At 35.6% G+C, this 20,757-nt stretch overlaps 2 protein-coding genes across 5 annotated transcripts in view; both read left to right on the forward strand.

Moving 5' to 3' along the window:
- Positions 1-216: 216 nt before the first annotated feature.
- Positions 217-3,196, forward strand: LOC111444096 (leucine-rich repeat extensin-like protein 4). 2 transcript variants are annotated; one of them, XM_023082052.1, is made up of 2 exons: positions 217-1,770; positions 1,801-3,196. In XM_023082052.1, the coding sequence occupies exons 1-2, from the start codon at positions 443-445 to the stop codon at positions 2,693-2,695; spliced, it is 2,223 nt and encodes a 740-aa protein (XP_022937820.1). In that variant the 5' UTR covers positions 217-442; the 3' UTR covers positions 2,696-3,196. The 2 variants fall into 2 exon arrangements, with proteins under 2 accessions (XP_022937820.1, XP_022937821.1); XM_023082053.1 differs by having other exon boundaries at positions 217-1,762; positions 1,793-3,196.
- An 11,390-nt stretch (positions 3,197-14,586) lies between these two features.
- The window catches only part of LOC111443852 (probable serine incorporator), an 8,816-nt gene continuing 2,645 nt past the window's right edge, over positions 14,587-20,757 (forward strand). Inside the window, exons 1-12 of one of the 3 annotated variants that reach the window (XM_023081679.1) lie at positions 14,600-14,657; positions 14,758-14,848; positions 16,174-16,452; positions 18,065-18,138; positions 18,224-18,383; positions 18,470-18,494; positions 18,642-18,731; positions 19,189-19,360; positions 19,441-19,514; positions 19,841-19,910; positions 20,257-20,328; positions 20,425-20,564. In XM_023081679.1, coding sequence (XP_022937447.1) covers positions 16,260-16,452; positions 18,065-18,138; positions 18,224-18,383; positions 18,470-18,494; positions 18,642-18,731; positions 19,189-19,360; positions 19,441-19,514; positions 19,841-19,910; positions 20,257-20,328; positions 20,425-20,564 — 1,070 coding nt within the window. In that variant the 5' untranslated portion in view covers positions 14,600-14,657; positions 14,758-14,848; positions 16,174-16,259. Of the gene's footprint in view, positions 14,849-16,173; positions 16,453-18,064; positions 18,139-18,223; positions 18,384-18,469; positions 18,495-18,641; positions 18,732-19,188; positions 19,361-19,440; positions 19,515-19,840; positions 19,911-20,256; positions 20,329-20,424; positions 20,565-20,757 lie in introns of those variants that run through there. The other 2 variants (XM_023081680.1, XM_023081678.1) reach the window with 2 other exon arrangements.

Here is a 20,757-nt window from a genome sequence, read left to right on the forward strand (position 1 = left end):
GGTAATGATTGAAATGATTTTGGGTATCAAAATGTAAAGAAATGCTTAAAAATTAAAATAAATAAATAAACAAGGTTCAAGGAATATGAAGGGAAAAAAAGGGAATAAATCCTAAGAAAGGAAAAAAAAAAGAATAATTTCGAAAAATATTTATAAATAAAAAGAAAAAAAAGAAAAAGAATATGGTGGGCTTTGAGCTGTAACATAGCTGGCCCTTTTTTCGCGTACTATTTCTCTCTCACACATCTCCAAAATCCCTAGAAACGAACCCCTAAAATCCTCTCTTTATCTATCATCTTCTCTTTCTTCTTCTTCTTCTACATTTTCAAGCTCAGATCTCAACGAGGGATTTGAGCCATTTTTCTGCAAAAAAATACCCAAAAAATCGGCATTTCATAGAAGAATTTCGGCATTTTGTTGAATCAGATGTCTCGCATATGAGATGAAGGGCGATACCCATTTCACCATTCATTCTTTGCTGCAAATTTTCCTGTTCTTTGGCACTCTTTTGTGCCTAGCTTCTTCTGAAGAGCTTCTTCAAGTTTCCGGCCATGGCGGCGGCGGCGGATTGACCGACGCTGAAGCTCACTACATCCGTCAACGGCAACTTCTTTACTACAGAGATGAATTTGGCGACCGTGGTGAAGAAGTCACCGTTGATCCTAAGCTGGTTTTTGAAAACGACAGGCTTAGAAATGCTTACATAGCTTTACAAGCTTGGAAGCAAGCGATTCTATCTGACCCTTTGAATCTTACTCTTAATTGGGTTGGATCTGATGTTTGTAGTTACAAAGGGGTTTTCTGTGCTGACGCGCCGGATAATTCCTCGATCCGTACGGTCGCCGGAATCGACCTTAACCATGGCGACATTGCCGGCTACTTGCCGGAGGAGCTCGGCCTTCTTGTGGATCTTGCATTGTTTCATATCAACTCCAACCGGTTTTGCGGCACTGTGCCTCACAAGTTTAAGCACTTGAAGATGCTGTTCGAGTTGGATCTGAGCAACAATCGCTTCGCCGGAAAGTTCCCTCGGGTGGTTCTGGAGCTGCCGGAGCTGAAGTTTTTGGATCTGAGGTTCAATGAGTTTGAAGGGACCGTTCCTAAAGAGCTTTTCGACAAGGATTTGGACGCTATTTTCATTAACCACAATAGATTCCGGTTTGACTTGCCGGAAAATTTCGGGAACTCGCCGGTTTCGGTGATTGTTCTTGCGAATAACAAATTTCACGGCTGTGTGCCGGGGAGTATTGGGAATATGACGAGGTTGAATGAGATTATTTTGATGAATAATGGGTTTCGGTCGTGTTTGCCGGCGGAGATTGGGTTGCTGAAGAATCTGACGGTGTTGGATTTGAGTTTTAATGAGTTTCTTGGAGCGTTGCCGGAGACGATCGGCGGAATGGTGAGTTTAGAGCAGCTGAATGTGGCGCATAATTTCTTGTCCGGGAAGGTTCCGGAGAGTATCTGTAAGTTGCCGAATCTGAAGAACTTTACCTATTCGTATAATTTCTTTACTGGAGAAGCGCCGTCGTGCTTGGCGTTGCCGGGCTTTGATGATCGGAGGAACTGTATTCCGAAGCGGCCGGTGCAGCGTTCGGAGAGGCAATGTAAGTCGTTCTTGTCTAAGCCTGTGGATTGCAGTTCTTTTGGATGTCCTTCTTATGTTGCTCCGTCGCCACCTGTGGTGGTGCCTTCTCCGCCACCTGTTGTTGTTCCATCTCCGCCGCCACCTGATTGGGATTCACACCCCATTTACCGACCACACTCTCCCCCTCCCCCACCGCCGCCCGTCCACTCTCCTCCCCCGCCTCCACCTTCCCCACCTCCGCCTTCTCCACCGCCGCCTGTCTACTCTCCTCCCCCACCACCACCTTCCCCACCTCCGCCTTCTTCATCGCCCCCACCACCGCCAGTCTACTCTCCACCCCCACCTCCCCCATCTCCTCCGCCGCCCTCCCCTCCACCGCCATCACCCCCACCGCCGCCCCCACCAGTTTACTCTCCACCCCCACCATCTCCACCGCCGCCCTCACCCCCACCGCCAGTTTACTCTCCACCCCCACCACCACCATCTCCGCCACCACCAGCGCCGGTGTATTGCATCCGACCACCACCACCCCCGCCTCCACCAAATTCCCCACCTCCTCCATTATTCTCTCCACCCCCACCCATTTACTATTACAATTCACCGCCACCGCCCAACTCTCCACCACCACCACCACCAATGTACTCTCCTCCGCCACCGCCCCACTCCCCACCTCCTCCACCGCATTCACCACCACCTCCAATCTATCCTTACCTATCTCCCCCACCTCCACCTGTCTATTCCCCTCCTCCACCTGTCTATTCCCCTCCTCCACCTGTCTATTCCCCACCACCACCACCACCATGTATAGAGCCACCCCCACCACCACCGCCGCCATGTATAGAGTATCATGAACCCCCACCTCCACCATCACCATCACCATCACCACCGCCACCCTTCCAATACCTTCCTCCACCATCTCCTTCCCCCCCACCACCACCACCACCCACCCCAGTTTTCCATTCACCTCCCCCACCAATTTATTACTCTCCACCACCACCGTCACCGCCGCCACCCTCATCCCCACCACCATCACCCGTATACGAAGGCCCATTGCCACCAATCTATGGAGTTTCGTACGCCTCTCCTCCACCTCCACCCTACTATTGATTCTTTTAAGAAATTTTCCTCCTCTAACCTTACCTCAAACTCAACCACAGAAGAAGGAGAAATTTACAACACCATGCCCTCGTTTATCTTCTTCATTGTACTGAAATTTCCCAAATCTTTTCATTATTTTTCCCCTTTCAGCAATGCTCATCGCTCTCTGGGGAAGAATAATCAGACTTTTAAGGATTATATTTATTTCTGCAAGGGTCGCGTCATGTTCTTCTCTCTTACATAAACGTCATTACTTGTTTAAAGAACAAAAAAAAAAAAAAAAAAAAACATCCATACACAGGGAGTGTAAGGGTAAGAGGGAAAGTCTCTTCTTATTTGTTTGAATTGTTATGGATATTTGAATTTGTGAAATAAATGGCAGAGAAGAGTAGAAGTGCAGAGAATGTTTATGTTTCAAAAAAAAAAAAACAAAACAAAATTGTATGTATAGCGATGAATTGAAGAACTCTTATTCAGAGACAATGTGAAACTGCTGCTGCTTTCTGGCTTGTGGGTTTCCTTTCCTTCTCTTCATTATTCTTTTGTTTCCCAATTTCATACTGGAATCATCAACAATTTACTTGTATAACAATGTCTGGGTTCATATTATATCATGTCCTGTGCTGTTCTTGTATGTTTTTCCCCCTTTATCGATCACCGGAAACCCGAAATCTTGCCCAGAAACAGTTTTTCCTCCCTATCGTATCGGTTTGATTCAAAAAATGCCCCGACTGTCGGAGATTGATGACAAACAGAATCTTACCGGGTGAAATTTGACCTCGTTTCACCATCACAAAATAGAACAAACTCGAACATGAACACCAATTTGCGGTCAATTCAAACAAATTCACATCATCATCATCAACCCTTTGTTTCTTTGAGTTTGATGAGTAACAACTCAACTAACTCATCCGGTGAAAGGGTTGAATCCATTGTTGAAGATAATGGTATTTTTGCTAAATTGGGTTTCCATGTGCACTCCATTTTCGAAGCTTGAAAAGGTTGAATCAGGGTGCTGTTTCCCACTCCATTTGCTTGTCATTTTCCATAGTTTTGAAACGTTTTTGGACCTACCCACGAGTCGTCGGCAGCAGCCTAACTTTTTTCACACCTAAGCTACAAACATTTCAAACTTTTTTCACTCTGAATTCATCATTTTTACTCCCCTTGATTGGTGCAATTTTTGGCTGCTTTTTCAATTACCCTTTTTGAAAACCAGAGAAGAGAGTGACGTATACGTCAAATCTGTAAACTCCATTCACTGCTGCCGACATCGGCGTCTGATTTCCCTCGCCGGAACTCGAGGAAATTCATTCGGTAATTTCGTCGAACACCTTCCGGGCACAAACCAAAACTCACTCGGGAATTTCGTCGAACACCTTTCGAGCTCAAAGAATCTTTAAAAATCTAATCATTGCGACGGCTCCGGTGACCGATTTCAGTCTGTAACTATCGGAATCTTGTTTTCCGGCGCAGCAAAATGAACCGAGTTCTGTCGGCAATTTCGTCGAAAACCTTCCGGGCACAGCAAAAAAAAAATCTAGTTCACTGCAGATTGGTTGAGATTCTGAAACAGGCTCTATAAAAAGAAGCGATAATCGTTTTCCATGGCCCTACGGTTTCTGTGCGAGTTGAATTGAATTGATGAGAGGGCCGACAGATCTGAGAAATTAATTGCCGCAAGTACCTCCGTTGTTTATCCAGTATTGGGTCTCGTCGTTTTCAAGTGGCAGACACAGAAATTCAATTTCTGCATCGTTCGGTATGCCACAGGGCAAAACCCACCGTATATCATAGATTTTTCTGAGGAACCGTTTTTCTCAACCTCCATTTTCAGACCTTGTTTGTTTGCTTAGGGTAATAATACCCTCCACTTTGGACCCAGCTCGGCTTTGTTTAGGGTATAATATCGTCCACTTTGAACCTAAGCTCTCATGGTTTTGCTTTGGCCTCCCACGATGTATTCTTTTACTTATAAACACATGATCATTCTTAGCTAACTCGGACTCACTCCCAACCATTCTCAACAACACATTATTAATATCCTTACAAATACTAAATATTTATAAATATTTTAAAATAGGATGGGATTAGATTGTTTGTAACTTTGTTTTTGGATTATGGACTAAAAAAATGTTAACTCTAAGAAGACATAATTGAATTTTCAGTTTCAGTTTTTCGAACATTCAAATCAACCCAAATCGAAAAATATTTAACTCGACTCAACTTTATGATCATTATTGAGCAACGTCGAATTATCAGATCATATGAACACCTCTACGTTACTTTATAAAATGATTTTTTTTTTGTCACTTTTTAAACAATATCATATTAAGATAGTATTTGTAGCAAAATTACATATTGGTTACTCATGGGGTCAAATAGCGTAATAGTCATTAATTATTGCTATTATTAATGCTTCTCAACCACTCCATAGTTATCATTCATTATTATTTGCCCTAAAATTTGTATTATTCCAAAATATATTTGGTAATTCAGAAAACATGGGTGTCTGTGACTCATCATTACTTACTTGATAGGTCATAATATTTTAATTAATTAAATTATTTTAACGTTGACTACTTTAACTAAAATTCTTATTAATAATTAATAATGGGAAAATCTATTATTTAAAAAAAAAAGTTAGAAAACTAAAATTAAAAGTTTATATACTTATTTAAAAATTTATTAAATACAAAATTACTCATTTATCGAATTTTATCCATAAAATTTATAATACATTTTGGTTTATCTCGTGTTCGTGTTCGTGTTCGATTAAATTTATAAAAAAAACACGAAAAGAAAAAAAAGTTATGATTTAAATATAAATGGGACCTCCATGAATGAGTGCTTCACATGGGCTGTTAACTCTCCACCTGCTTTTGGTGGTTGGTTGACTTCATTTTCAATTTCTATTTAATTTAAATTGTCCCAAAAAAAAGGGTTTATTTGATATTTTAATTATATAATTAAGTTTATGGTTGTCGGTTGATATCTACCTTATTATATAAAATTATACGCATTTATTTTTCTTAAAATTATTATTTAAATATTCATAGGCCTAAAGTTGTTAGGTATATAAATATTGTCACATAAAATCAAGGAAGAAAGGAACCGTCCAATTAATGTATTGGATTGCATGCGATCTAAATAATTGAGCAGTTGTGACAAATACTTATATTTTGATGTACTTTATCATATCCAGGTTGTAGCTGTTCCTTTTCAACGTAATGTGAATGTTTTAAAGATATCAGACAACATGGGTTTAGTGAAAATATTGTTTCACCCAATCATATAATTCTTTCTTTAATGAAATTCGAGAGGATATATATTTGAGTATTGGTGAGTCCGTTCTTGTCGAGAGGCACTTACCTACTCGTGCACGGTTGTACCGATATTTTTTGAGGGCTCTCCACAATGGTATGATATTGTCCATTTTGAGCGTAAGCTCTCGTGGCTTTGCTTTGGGCTTTTCCAAAAGGTCTCATGCCAATGGAGATAATTTTCCACTAAATTAACCAATGTGGGACTCACTCCCAATAATCCTCAACGGAGATAGTATTACTTGCTTATAAACCCATGATCTTCCACTAAATTAACCAATGTGGGACTCACTCCCAATAATCCTTCCCTCGAACAAAGTACACTATAAGCCTCCCCTTAATCGAGGCTCGACTCCTTTCTCTGAAGCCCTTGAACAAAGTACAACCTTCGTTCGACACTTTAGTCACGACTACACCTTCAAGGCTCACAATTCTTTGTACGATATTTGAGGATTCTGTCGACATGGCTAAGTTTAGGGCATGGCTCTGATACCATGTTATGAATCACGACTCTTCACAATGGTATGATATTGTCCACTCTAAGCATAAGCTCTCATGGCTTTGAGCTTTCCGAATGGAGATAATATTCCTTACTTATAAACCCATGATCTTCCACTATGTAGGACTTACTCCCAATAATCCTCAACAGAAGAGAGTGACAAATATTTCTCGTGTTCGATAGCCACAAATATAAATTGAGAATTTGACAGAGATGAAGATTGAAATTAGTTATGAGGATAGGATGAGGAAGGCTTCCCGGTCTATGTCTCGTGGACATCCTTAGTTTAAACATTTAATATTTTAATTAAAAATATAAATTTTGTATTAATTGAACTATATGCTAACAACTTTAAGATAATAAACAATTCGAGAATTTATTTTTTTACTTTACAATAATCAAATATTATGAAATTATAATATATTTAATTATATATTCTATATGGGTGACTGTTATGACTTTATTTTTTAATTTTCTTTTCATGTTTTAAAAAATAAAAAAAGGTTGTCTTTACGAGAAGAATGAGCTTCTATTAAACTATCATGATTTAAAAAATATTAAAAAAATGTAGTCAATTTTCGATGAAAACGAAGCTTATTTATTTAAAATAATTTAAAAAATAAATGGGCCTACTCGATCAGGTAGTTTGGGCCGTTGATGCATAATGGGCTTGAGCTCATTAAACGATTGGGCTTTGGTCGAAAATGTCAATGGCCCAATTTGGAGCTCCAAAAAATGTACTTGTAAACGAGCTTTTTACATAATTGCCCCAATTTATATGACTAATTTTTTTAGTTTAACAAAATATATAAGTATAATGGCCCAAGTATAATGGCCCAGATCCACCGCTAGCAAATATTGTCCTCTTTCTACTTTTTCTTTTGGGCTTCCCCTCAAAGCTTTAAAACGCATCAAATAAGGTTTTCACAGTTTTATAAATGGTGATTTGTTCTCTCATCAACCAATGTGAGACATCACAATAAGTGGGAGGCTTTTAATTACCTCATTATTGCTTAAACTTCGTGATTATACTCAAATGATATATGACCCGTCGTTTAATTCTTTTAAAATTTTAGTTTTTTTTCAAATCTTCACCGTTTTTATGTTCTATGAATGTAGAATTTAGATTATTAAACTCAGTCGTTAGAAACCGCAAATAAGAAAAATAGACGGTTTTTATTCAATTAGTTCAAAGTCATTGGATTCTTTATCGTTCAAGAATCTTCTTCGTTTTTCATTCTATTAAAAAAAAGTGATCGAGACTAATTAAATTAGTGTACGGTTTGGAAACAAGACGAGAAAGATAACCAAATCTTAAGTGACTAAGGGTAGAAGAATGAAGAGGAAACAAAGAACCTTGGGATTGAAATCGCAAATCGCCAGCTCTAATGTCGGGCACTTGGGACGACAATCAGATCGGAACAGTCCGACAATTGCGAAAGAAAAAGGGAAAAAAGATCCGACAATTCAATATTTTTCATAATATTGTTGTGTTCATGATTGATGTGTTTGTTCCAAAGTTGAGTTGTCTCCCACTTAATTTTCGGCTTCACTTCTTTAATTTCTATCCTCTTTTATCTATTTATTCAACTGCAAAATTTGCAATATACACTTCGCTCGTCAGCACTCGTTCCTTTCTTCGATTGACGTGGGACTCTTATTAAATTCACTTATTTTCGGGGCCAGCGTTCTTACTAGCACACTGTCTCGTGTCTACCTTCTTTGAAGAACAACCTCCTCGTTAGCATATTGTCGGTGTCTGGCTTTGATACCATTTGTAACAGCCGAGATCCACTGTTAGTAGATATTGTTCTCTTTTGGCTTTTCCTTTCAAATTTCCTCTCAAAGTTTTTAAAACATGTCAGCTAGGGAAAAGTTTCCACACCCTTATAAAAGGTATTTTGTTCTCCTCCCCAACCAATGTAGAATATCACAACGTGTCCAAATGGATCGTTTCTGACAAGCGTTGTAAGAGTCATGATCCGAATTTAGCTGGGTCAGTAAAATTTTTTAGTGCCAAATAAAGAATTTGTAAGTCTCGACGACGTAAATATAGTTACTCATGGTAAATTCGTAATTGAGCTTTTGAACAAGTGGTTTGCTCTAATAAGGAGTTGACTTGATCTCATTAAAAGGTTATACACTCACGTGACACCGAAGACTCTAGAAGATATTTTGTTTGAGGGAATACTCGTTGGAAATACAACAATTTTTAAAAATAATTATAATCATAATTATTATTTATAGTTAAGAAAAAATCATTTTAGGGTAATTTAAGTTGCATTTAATAATAATTTATTTTTTATTTTTAAAAAATTAAGTTTATAACTACTATTTTAAAAGTTTTTACCTATTTCTTAAAAAAATTAAAAATAATAAAGAAAAACTTATTATTATTTTTGAAATTTAGCCAAAACTCCCACAATTAAAAAAAAAACTTAAAAAAAAATTAAAAATTAGGCCAAACTCACTAGGGTGCAATCCTACTCATATTTTAATTAACTTCAAATTACTTGTGATTTGCTGATTTTTGTAAATCATGCCATACAAATCACACAAATATCGTTGGCCAATTGGTGGGCAGCTCGTGATAGTTACGTCAGCTGACCTACTTACATTATAGGTCGTGCTAGTACATCAAGCATCTCCATAGCATTATAATGGGTGGTTGCATGACTTTGCCCATAACGACCTCTTGACATTATAATTACAACGATTGTCTCAATCAATTGAGTTATGTTTATGTCAATTTTAATCTTGTTTGAACGACAATACGATGTATTAACATAAACAGTGTGATCTCGTCTAATTTACTGCTTGTATGACCTAATTTGATTAAGAGAAACATCTTTTATTAATCAAGTGACTAAGTCGTTAACGTGCAAAAGCCTAAGACCCAATAATAATAGGTCAGAAAGGAATCAATCTGGGTACGATGAACGACTCCAAGATAGGCGTGGTCGAGCCCTTGCAAAACCTAAAGATTCGGTCCAAAGGCTAACACATAGTCGGTCCAATAAAAGAGTTATCATGACAAATCGAAGGTCAGGTAAGCAACTTAAAACAATTTTTTTTTTTTTTTTAAAAGAATACTATATTTTATTTAAAGAATTATTGTTAAATTGGATTAGTAATTTAAGGATTCAAGCACAATGGTTGGTTACGTTTAAAGGGAAAATAAGAAAAGGTCCTTGATTGACGATCATGGGATCCCATTGCGCTTTCAACTAACCACGTAAGCTGTTCAAAAAGGAAAAACAAAAGTAGAGGATAAAACAAACTAAAAATTCCAAATATATTAAAATAACGGCCCGAATGCTAAGCACTTGCTTGCACGTGCCAACCTTTTTTTTTTTTTTTGTTGCCAAAATTTAAATAACGAATTAATAATAATAATAATAATAATGAAAAGATTAAAGGAAATGGTGATGACCAAATAAAAGAAATTAGTTAAGAAAAAAAGATTCGTTAATTTTATTTTCTTGTCTTTTTCTCTTTTACTTTGACCACCGAATTACTCTTCAAACAAAAAGCCACCAGAATTTAGTTTAGTTACTTCATAAACTTCTTATCCCAATCCCCTTTAAATCTTTAAATTTTGTATATCGATTTAGTCTGTTATGTATCGTCGTCAGCCTTACAATTTTAAAATGCATAATAGTTCAAGCATACCGCTCGTAGACATTGTTCGATTTGGCCCGTTACATATCATCGTCAGTCTCACGATTTTAATACACATCTATTAGGGAGAGGTTTCCACACCCTTAATAGAAGTGTTTTGTTCCACTCTCCAACTAATGTGGAACCTCGTAATTTCACTCTCTTAGGGGCCTAACGTCCTCACTGACATTCCATCCGACGTCTGGCTCTAAAAGCAGGTGTAACCACAAAAGCCCATTGCTAGCGGATATTGTCCGCTTTGGTCTGTTACGTATCACTGTTAGCTTCATGGCTTTAAAACGCATCTACTAGGAAAAGGTTTCCACACTCTTCTAAGGAATGATTTGTTCTACTCTCCAACGGACGTGAGATTTCACAATTGTAAATAAAATCTTAGAAATGAATTTACAGCCATGACCTAATCACGTTTTTGTTTTGTGACACCTGAGTAAATAAAGAGTGATACAGATGACATGAAAATATGGTTAGAATGAATCGTAAATACCAATACTAACAAGGTGCACTTTCATTTTCGATGACTCAATAATACGAACTTCACAATTAAGCGATTCTAGCTCGAAATAATTCTATTAAGTGTCTTTTCGATAACTCAATCATAGTAATTTCATAGTTAATCGTGCTTAACTTGAAATAATTCTATGTTGTGTGGCTTCTAAGTAATTTTTTTTTTTTTAAAAAAAAAAAACATGCATTGATTTGTGGGGATATTCTCTACTATTAGAATCACTATACTGCAAGGTAGCGGGGTCATATTGCAGATGATATAAGAGAATACTAATTCAAATTTAAAATATTTGACATGAAACGGAGATAAATGAAGATAAAATAGAAGACGGTATGAATAAATTAATTAAATATGAACAAATAATTGAAAAAGAAATATGAATAATAAATGGAAAATTGACATTATTTAACATTTTAATGAAAAAGAGTTGTACAAGCAAGGGATGATTGAATCCAAGAAGCTTTGCTTTGCTATGACCAAAAGCACGAGGAAAAACAAACCCTAAAGAATAAAGAGTATTGTATTGGGGAATACTTCTTCTTTTAGTTGTTTAAACCAATCTTAATTCATATAAGGGAAAAGCATTTAGTTTAAATGGTCTGTCAAGCAATTTGAATTCTAACTTTTAAACTATTTTTTTTAATTAATAAAAGTATTTTTAAAATTTTAAATTTTATCTTAAAAAAAAAAAAACCTCGAAAAGAAAGCTTTAATAATACTCTTAAATTTTTTTAAAAAAATCAAAAATATTTTTTAGCCTAAAAATTTTTAAAAATGACTTAGAGATCACACATCTGTGGGAGAAAGTAACCGAGGACGCTGAACCCTAAAAGGGGTGGATTGTGAGATTTTACATCAGTTGGAAAGGAGAACGAAACACCGTTTGTAAGGGTGTGGAAACCTCTCTTAGCTAACGCATTTTAAAAACCTTGAGGGGGAGTCAGTAAGGGAAAACCTAAAGAGGACAATATCTGGTAAAGGGTGTGGAAACCTCCCATAGCAGACGCGTTTTAAAAACATTGAGAGAAAGTCTGAAAGGGAAAACCTAAAGAGGATAATATCTACTAGTGGTGGATTTGAGACGTTACAAATGGTATCAAAGCACATGTTACTAACGACTCTAAATTTCTACTTACTCAAACTTGTACTAACCTATTTCATCAATTTCTCGAGCGAGAAATTTTGGCGCAGGCTGAGAGGAAGCCTGAAAGAAAAAGCACAGAAGACAATATCTGCTAGCTCGGCCATTTTGTTTAAAAAAAAAAAAAAAAATTAAGTGTTTAAAAAATAATGTTTTAAATTTTCAAAAATGAATTTAAACAAGAGAATGCAAAAATGAATTTGAATCCACTTTGAAATTCAATGAATAAGAACTTTAAAAGGCAGGCATAGAAAATGTCATTTCCATTAATTTCTTAGTGGGGTTTTTTTTAATTTTATTTTATTTTATTATTTATTATTTATTAATTTACTTTTTGACTTTTCTTTTAATTTATTTTTGGGTAATACCTAAATTTCAAGTTTTTTTTAGTGCATAGTATTCTTATGATATTCATTTTAATGGACTATATGAAAGCGGACCTAACACAACTCTTTGATGCTATTCCAAATAAAATATTGGTTTTGAAATTTAAAAATATTTGTCAATTTATGAAATATATTTTTTTAAAATCTCTCCTAATTAAATTAAAAAAATTTAAATTTATGCATGTTCAGTGATTCAAATTTAGAAAGTATTTGATTTTTGTGTTTAACAAGTCATTGATTTTGTAACGATCTAAGTTTACCGCTAGTAGATACTGTCTACTTTGATCTGTTATGTATCGTTATTAGTCTCACGGTTTTAAAAAACGTCTACTAGGAAGATGTTTCTGTACTCAATAAATGTTTGGTTCCCAATCTCAACCCGATGTAGAACCTCACAATCCATTCCCCTTGGAGGTTAGCGTCGTCGCTAACACACCGCCCAGTGTCTAACTCTGATACCATTTGTAACCATCCAACTTCACTACTAGCAGATATTGTCCACTTTTGGCCCGTTACATATCGTCTTCAGCCGCACAGTTTTAAAACCTTTATATTAGAAAGAGATTTCCATATCTTGTAAGGTCTATTCAACATTTTTTTTTAAATTTAGGAACAAAATTAAAATTTTAGTAAGATAAAATTTAATTTAGTCTTTCAAATTTTAAATATGTTGAAGATTTTATATTTCAATTAAGATAATTATAATATATTTATTTTAAAATTTCACCGTATTAAATAATTTTTAAAGTTGATAAATTAAATAAATACAAATTAATTTAGCTTTTTAAAGCATTATATAATTAATTAAGATTTTAATTTATTTTCCAAATTTGTTACAATTTGCCTTTTATAAGCAAAATTTATGATAAACCTAACTTGTTACCTCGTGATTTTTTTTGGCTTTATCTCATATAATGTGGAGCTTATGCTAAATTTGTGGGGGTTTTTTTTTCTTCTTAAAAGAGCCTTCAAATTATGATATAACCTAAAACATTAAAAAGAAATAAATAAATAAAATCATTGTGTTTCAACCATATTAGATGAACACGACTCTCCACAATAGTATGATATTGTCCACTTTGAACATAAGTTCTCGTGGCTTTGCTTTGGGCTTCCCCAAAAGGCTTCGCACCAATGAAGTTAGTATTCTGTGTTTATAAACCCACGATCATTCCCTAAATTAGCCGATGGTGGGACTTTCATCATCCAACACCTCCTCTCGAACAAAGCACGCCTCCCCTTAATCGAGACTCGACTACTTTGGAGTCTTAGTCATTTTTTACTGCCTTCGAGGAGGCTTGACTCCTTTTTCTTTTGGAGCCGTTTGTTCGACAATTGAGGATTTACCAATCTATTGGCATAACTATGTTTAGGGCATCGCTCTGATACCATGTTAGACGAACACGACTCTCCACAATAATATGATATTGTCTACTTTGAGCATGAGCTCTCATGGCTTTGCTTTGAGGCCTTTTGTACACTAAACTTTGAGCTAAACATTTATTCATTCCTGATGAGATTTCATATATGTGTAGAAACTTCTTCTTAATAGACGCGTTTTAAAACTGTGAGGCTGACGGCGATTGGCTTGGACTGTTACAAATGGTATCAGAGTCAGACATCGAACGGTGTGCCAGCGAAGACGCTGGCCCCAAGGGATGAATTGTGAGATCCCACATCGGTTGGAGAGGGGAACAAAACATTTCTTATATGGGCGTGGAAACCTCTCTTTAGTAGACGCGTTTTAAAATCATGAGACTGACAACGATATATAACAGGCTAAAGCGGATAATATCTGTTAGAGGTGGGTTTTAGCTATTGCATCACTCCCTTTGCTCGTTAAAAGTAAATTAAGGTTCACGTTTTTATCAAAATTCAACGATTTTCCATTATTCATAACATGTCATAGTTATATCACAAATATGTCATGATTAAATTTGATGTGAATTTATCGATTCTAGTTTTAATGTTTTTGACGGGACCTCAAAAATTTTGTATATTTATAAATACTTTAAGATAATTAGCAAATGAAGCGTTTTTCACTTGTTCAATACAGCTTTTCGCCCTTACAAGGAAGAGATTTTAAATTTTAATTTTAAAAAATTATGTTTCTTTTCTAATCCTTTCTTTAATTTAAGAACAAAATTTTAAAATTCTTTAGGTTTAAAAATTTTGCTTTTTTTTTAATATATGTAAAAAGTAAATATAGAAAACCCTAATATTTATAATTTAACTAAAAATAAATTAAACATTTCGATATGAAAATTATTATAAAAAAAAAACAAAAAAAAAACAAATAATGAGTCAGAGACGAGTATAAAAGGAGAAGAGAGAGGCAGAGGCGAAAATAAGAAGCTTACGGCGGGAAAAAGAAACAGAGCACACAACGCAAAGCAAGCCTTCGTAAAAGCAATCTCTCTTTCTCTCTTCCATTCTGTATAAATTCAACTCCCAAACACCTTAAGCGAATTCCAGATTCTCTCTCTCTCTGCTTCCAATCTTCGTTCTGGAAGGATTTTGATGCACAACTTTACAGGAGGAAGGAGGCGGAAGTTCAACCTTCTGCACTAACGTTTCCAATCACTCCAATCTTCTTATCTCGAGTTCGGTAACTGGATCCGTAGCAGGTTCGTGTTCTTCATCTTCTTCCTCCAGCATTTGCTTTCTCTTCTTCATTGAATTAGTTAACTGTTTTAAGCTTTGCTTTCTGAAGATGTAACTGCTGATATTTGTGAGATTTATATCGTTTTTCTCTGAAATGTGTGCTCTGATGGAAATGTGTTGTGGTCTGGTAAAGATTTTCTCTGCCTCGAATAGATCGTTTTAGTATTTGCGATTCAAACTTCGATTTCAGCATAGTGTATTTGAAAATGAAAAGGATATTGATCTTTACTGTGCTGCATTTCTTCGCCTAGTTGGTTTGCTTTGTAAGAAATTTAGTTATTCTTTTCTTTTATCTCCGTCGCCGGCCACCGAATAGGCTCTTCGCTAGATATTTCTTTCTATTTAGTCACTCTTCCTGTTCAGTTTGAAGAAAGAAAAGGTTCTACGACGATCGGATCTATATTATTCGCAATCAGATTTACGAACAGAGTCACAGTTTGTAATGAAGTTCTTATCGTGGAAAAGTTTATTATCACATATCTGGAAGTTAATATGACGGAAATGAAGATTTTAAGTAAAAGGAAGGCCATCCGTTGAGAGCTGATAAACTAAGAATCATTTTGCTTCAAATTTGGTCTTCTGCAGTGCCTTCTTTTCCCTGCCTGTGCAGTACTGTTTAGCGAAACTTGGCCTAGGATCCTAGAACCGAGCCCACACAGATGCAATTACCAAGCTGAGTTAAAGTATCAATGGTTATTTTATTCTAATCCTAATTTAAACTCAATGAAGGAGTATAATCGTCATAAAAGGAGTTTGGTAGAAGTCATTCCCCTGCAACGGACTTAAAACTCCAAGAAATAGGCCTTTTGTGCCCATTGCTCAAACTTGATGATGACTGATGCTCGCACGTATCCCGACGAACCAGCTTTTCTGGAATATAGAGTTGAAATTTCGGGTTATCGGCTAATCGCCGAAAGGCGCATGTGATGCCGTACCTGGCGGAAGGGATCCGGATATTTATTTATTAATTTCCTTTTAGGTAGGGTTACAGCAGCGGCACCGGATCCCTGTTGAAGCGTGAAATTAACTCAAACCGCGTCAAACGTGCACTTGATGGTGTTGATTTGATCCATCACAAACTGCTTCATAGATTTAAAAAACATGAATACGCAACAGATCTCGAGAGCAAAAGCAAAAGACATAACGCCTCAATAAGTTAATTTCCTAACTCCTATGGTAGATTTCAAACTGTAATTTTCAGTTTTTAACCCACACCTAACTTTAGATTTTAAGATTAGTAATTGAGATTGCTTACCGCACCGCTTCCAACTCTTTGTAATTGCTTCAGGGAAGTGAAGCAAGCAGGACAGAAAATCCAGTTTGATTATACTATGCAACCAGAAATGGACGAAATGTAGTCTGGCTTTAGTAGACATGGAGACAAGCGGCGGAGGAAGCTCCGTTCAGGGGAGCTGCATATTTAAGGCTGATACATGGTGTAGCCAATTTCGTAATTGGTCCAATCCTTGGATGGCAAGATACATTTACGCTTTGATGTTTCTAATTGCTAATTTGTTGGCATGGGCTGTCCGGGATTATGGCCGTGGCGCCTTGACAGAGATGGAAAGTAAGACTCCTTTCTTCCTAACCATCATAAAACTTTGGTAAATGTTCACATCTTTCTGGTTGATACTACAATTTCCCTTAAACCCAACTGTATCTCCTTATTAAGAGGATATTTTGGCCTGATAATTAGTTAGAATATATCTCAGATATTTAGGGAGTTGTTAGTATAGATTTGATTAACCGTATATTTTATTTATTTACCAGATTTAGTTAGATATATATTTTTTCTATTTTTAGGTACTAGTTGATAGTTTGTATCCTATTTAAACGTGGTAAACCTGAATGAAGATCATACTTTCGATCCCAATTCTATTTCTATTTCTCATTCTTAACATGGTATCAGAGCACCGATCTTGATATTCTAATATCAAAGCACCGATCGTGGTATTCCTAATACCCCTTGGACTCAGAGTCCAAGGGGAGTATTAAACCTAAAGCCAAACCCTAACCAATCAGTGAAGTCTTTATCATCGTCAATCATCCAATATCAAGAATACGTTATAAGCATCTTCAAATTTCTCACCAAGCTCTAAGGTGACATATTCAAGATGTTCGTATTTTCTTTCACAGCCTCTCAAGTGATCCAAAGCACCGATCTTGGTGTCATTATCCACTAAAGCATTTATGCATGGACCAACAAGTGATCAGGGAGGATATTCACTTGTTCCAAATCAAATTAAATGGACAAGTTATCAATCCTCGAGTCAATCATTGCGGTCTATTTCCGAGTCTTGCATCTTTCTTGAAAATTCAATAATTTCTTGAAAGTCTAAAAATGCAAACCGATCAAAGGCAGCCTACTTCTGAGTCTTGCATCTTTCTTGAAAATTCAATAATTTCTTGAAAGTCTAAAAATGCAAACCAATCAAAGGCGGTCTATTTTTTGACAGATATTTTCATTACTGGGAAGACAAGAGTGAAAGACAACTTGGGTGTTATTGACCTACCGTAAAGACAAGTTAAAGACAAGTTGGACGTGATTAACCTACACTCTCCAACTTGAGGGGGAGTATTAAGAGGATATTTTGGCCTGATAATTAGTTAGAATATATCTCAGATATTTAGGGAGTTGTTAGTATAGATTTGATTAACCGTATATTTTATTTATTTACCAGATTTAGTTAGATATATATTTTTTCTATTTTTAGGTACTAGTTGATAGTTTGTATCCTATTTAAACGTGGTAAACCTGAATGAAGATCATACTTTCGATCCCAATTCTATTTCTATTTCTCATTCTTAACACTCCTTTGTATTGTTTAAATGTGGCTTCATGTTTACTTAATGAAACATGTTTCTTTCAGATTTAATGTGATTTTCCTCTATGTTCATTTTTTAAAGTCTCTAGGGAGGGAAGTGATTGTTTGTTTGATTCTCATCCGAAGTAGTACTGATTTTAATCATCACTTCTGTTACCATATTCGATGTGAAATTGATCATATGTTCATTAGTTTTCTGTATAATATTTGCATTTATAGATGTATATTGGAAGCATAGGAAAACTATCTTAATAATCAACAATGCATTGCATTCCAAAATTTACACATGGCATTATCTCAACTATTTTCTACAACTAATTGTTGGAATCTAACACGTATTGAGAATGGCCATAGGATTAAAAGGATGTCACGGAGCGCGTGATTGTCTAGGTGCTGAAGGAGTTCTTCGTGTGAGCTTGGGTTGCTTTGTATCCTTGACTGAATCAGCTGTGTTTTGAGTTAATAGTTTAATTTCAAGCTACGGTCAATATCTAGTCCTTAACTTCTGTTTAGATATTTTATTTCACCATGTTTCTTTCTACAACTGGTACTTCGAAGATGCGAGGACGCCGAAGTAATTGGCATTCTGGATGGTGGTCGGCCAAGATTATCTTATGGATTGCTTTCACAATCATTCCCTTTGTGCTTCCTTCCACCGTTATTCGGCTGTATGGTTAGTCCCCCCACCTCTCTCTCTCTCTATCAAAAAAAAAAAAAAAAACGCATAAAGTAACTAATTTTTTATGCCTATTTTTCCAGGGGACATTGCACATTTCGGTGCCGGGTACTTTCTTTTACATCGACGTACATTACTTCAAAGTTTACCCAAACTTTCATATTTTGTTATCTGAAGTTGGTGTAATATGTTCAGAATTTAACCAAAAGATTTCGATTGCTTAAACGTAACGTTTAAATTATTTACCATTTTCAGGGTCTTTCTCCTGATTCAGCTCGTAAGCGTAATAAGCTTTATAACATGGTTGAATGATTGTTGTCAGTCCGACAAGCGTGCAGACAGATGGTAAGCTACCTTGCCTCACTCTTTGTATACCAAATTCTCTTAATTCTTCAGAAAACGAATTTCTTACCGTTTTGATTAGCTCTGTCACATTTCAAAATTCACAGTACTTTTTGCAGTTATGAATTATTTCTTACAAAAAAAGGAACATATATGGATATATTTATCTATTATACAATATATATTAAAGGAAATAAGAATCTTGAAAAGTTAGTTGAAGAAACTTTTTGTATTATTAAACTCTCACGGCTTTACTTAATGTTTTCGATAAGGCCACATATCAATGTAGATGTATTTCTTACTTATAAACACATAGTCCTTAACACATAGTTCTTCCTTAAACTAGTCAACATGAGACTCTCTCTCAACAATCTTCAACAATCATTCGATCGAACAAAGTACACAATAAACTTTGGCCTTACACTTCTACTTTTCTAAATTTGAGCTAATTTTCTTACAGTCAAATACACATAATGTTACTAGCGACCATGGCATATGTCATCTGTTTGGTTGGGATCATTTCGATGTACATTTGGTATGTGCCTCAACCGACTTGCTTCCTCAACATTTTTTTCATTACGTGGACACTTGTATTACTTCAACTCATGACCAGCGTTTCTCTCCATCCAAAAGTAAGCTCCAATCTCATTTCTTAAACTTCCCTTTAACTGAATGATTTGGTGTATGACTATGCTAACTAAGACCACAACAGGTGAATGCTGGCATCTTGACTCCTGGTCTGATGGGTCTCTATATAGTATTTATCTGCTGGTGTGCCATTAGAAGGTACGATGATCTTTTTTATTATCATTTAGGCATAGATGATTATACAGTCGACAACTAAGTATCTGATTTTTAGGACAAATATATATTATTTTAATCGATTGAACTATGATTAAATGAACAAATTAACTAGAATTAGCTCAATCTTTTAGATCGAGTTCTCTTATAACTTTAAAACTTTATTTTTTTCTACTACAAAAATTCATTCACCGGCCAATCTACTGTTATTTACTCACATTAGTCCTTGTTATGGTTATTAATTGTGTTATGTTTTTAGGAATTCCAGAAATGCTCGATTTCTAACTAACTTGGACAATATAAACTTGCAGTGAACGAGGAGGAGGGAAGTGTGTCAGAAATGAAGAGACTTCAACCAAAACCGACTGGCTAACCATCATTGTAAGATATTCCTTTTTTTTTTCTATTTTTTTCTTCAATCAACTTCAAGATCTACATACTTCTGAAATGCATTATTAGGGAAACAATAATAGCCAACTATAATACAAGGGTATTTTTGTAAATTACTACAAAATACTTTGGTAAAAAAGATTTCACTACTAAAACTTCGTTTAAAATTCCACTTTAATCCTTAACATTAACTTTTGTTTATTTACCAATGATTTGACAAAAGTCGTCCAAGTACTAAAAAATATAAATGCGGTTTAACTTTTGTCTATTTTTATGATATAATTTCATTTTTGTCCAACTATTACGCAAGTTAAAACAATCATAACGCGTGTGACAGAGCTTTATCGTTGCCGTACTCGCAATGGTTATTGCGACATTCTCCACCGGAATAGACTCAAAATGCTTCCAGGTGCGTTCTGCACTCCCAAAAAGCTTTATTTCATTATTATTATTATTATTATTATTCCCACCCAAAAAGAAAAGAATTAATTTATTAAAGCTGCAGCTCAGGAAGGATGACAAACAGGATGAAGAAGATGATGTTCCATATGGCTACGGCTTTTTCCACTTGGTTTTCGCCACCGGAGCAATGTACTTTGCAATGCTTTTGATTGGTTGGAATACGCATCATCATCCCATTCGAAAGTAAGTTTCTCCCACTCCCATCTTTTTTTGTCCACTACTTCACAGATTTGTTAAAAATATATTATTTATAACTTTAAAATTTAGAATTTTTTTAAAAAAATAAAATTCTTGGCTCAAGAAATGGTTTTATTAAAATAAAAGTACATTTAAATCATTGCCTACTTTTTTTTTTTTTTTTTTTTTTCATTTTTTT

This window comes from Cucurbita moschata, unplaced genomic scaffold (assembly GCF_002738365.1).
Source record: "Cucurbita moschata cultivar Rifu unplaced genomic scaffold, Cmos_1.0 Cmo_Scf00006, whole genome shotgun sequence".
In the NCBI taxonomy this organism is placed as follows: domain Eukaryota; kingdom Viridiplantae; phylum Streptophyta; class Magnoliopsida; order Cucurbitales; family Cucurbitaceae; genus Cucurbita; species Cucurbita moschata.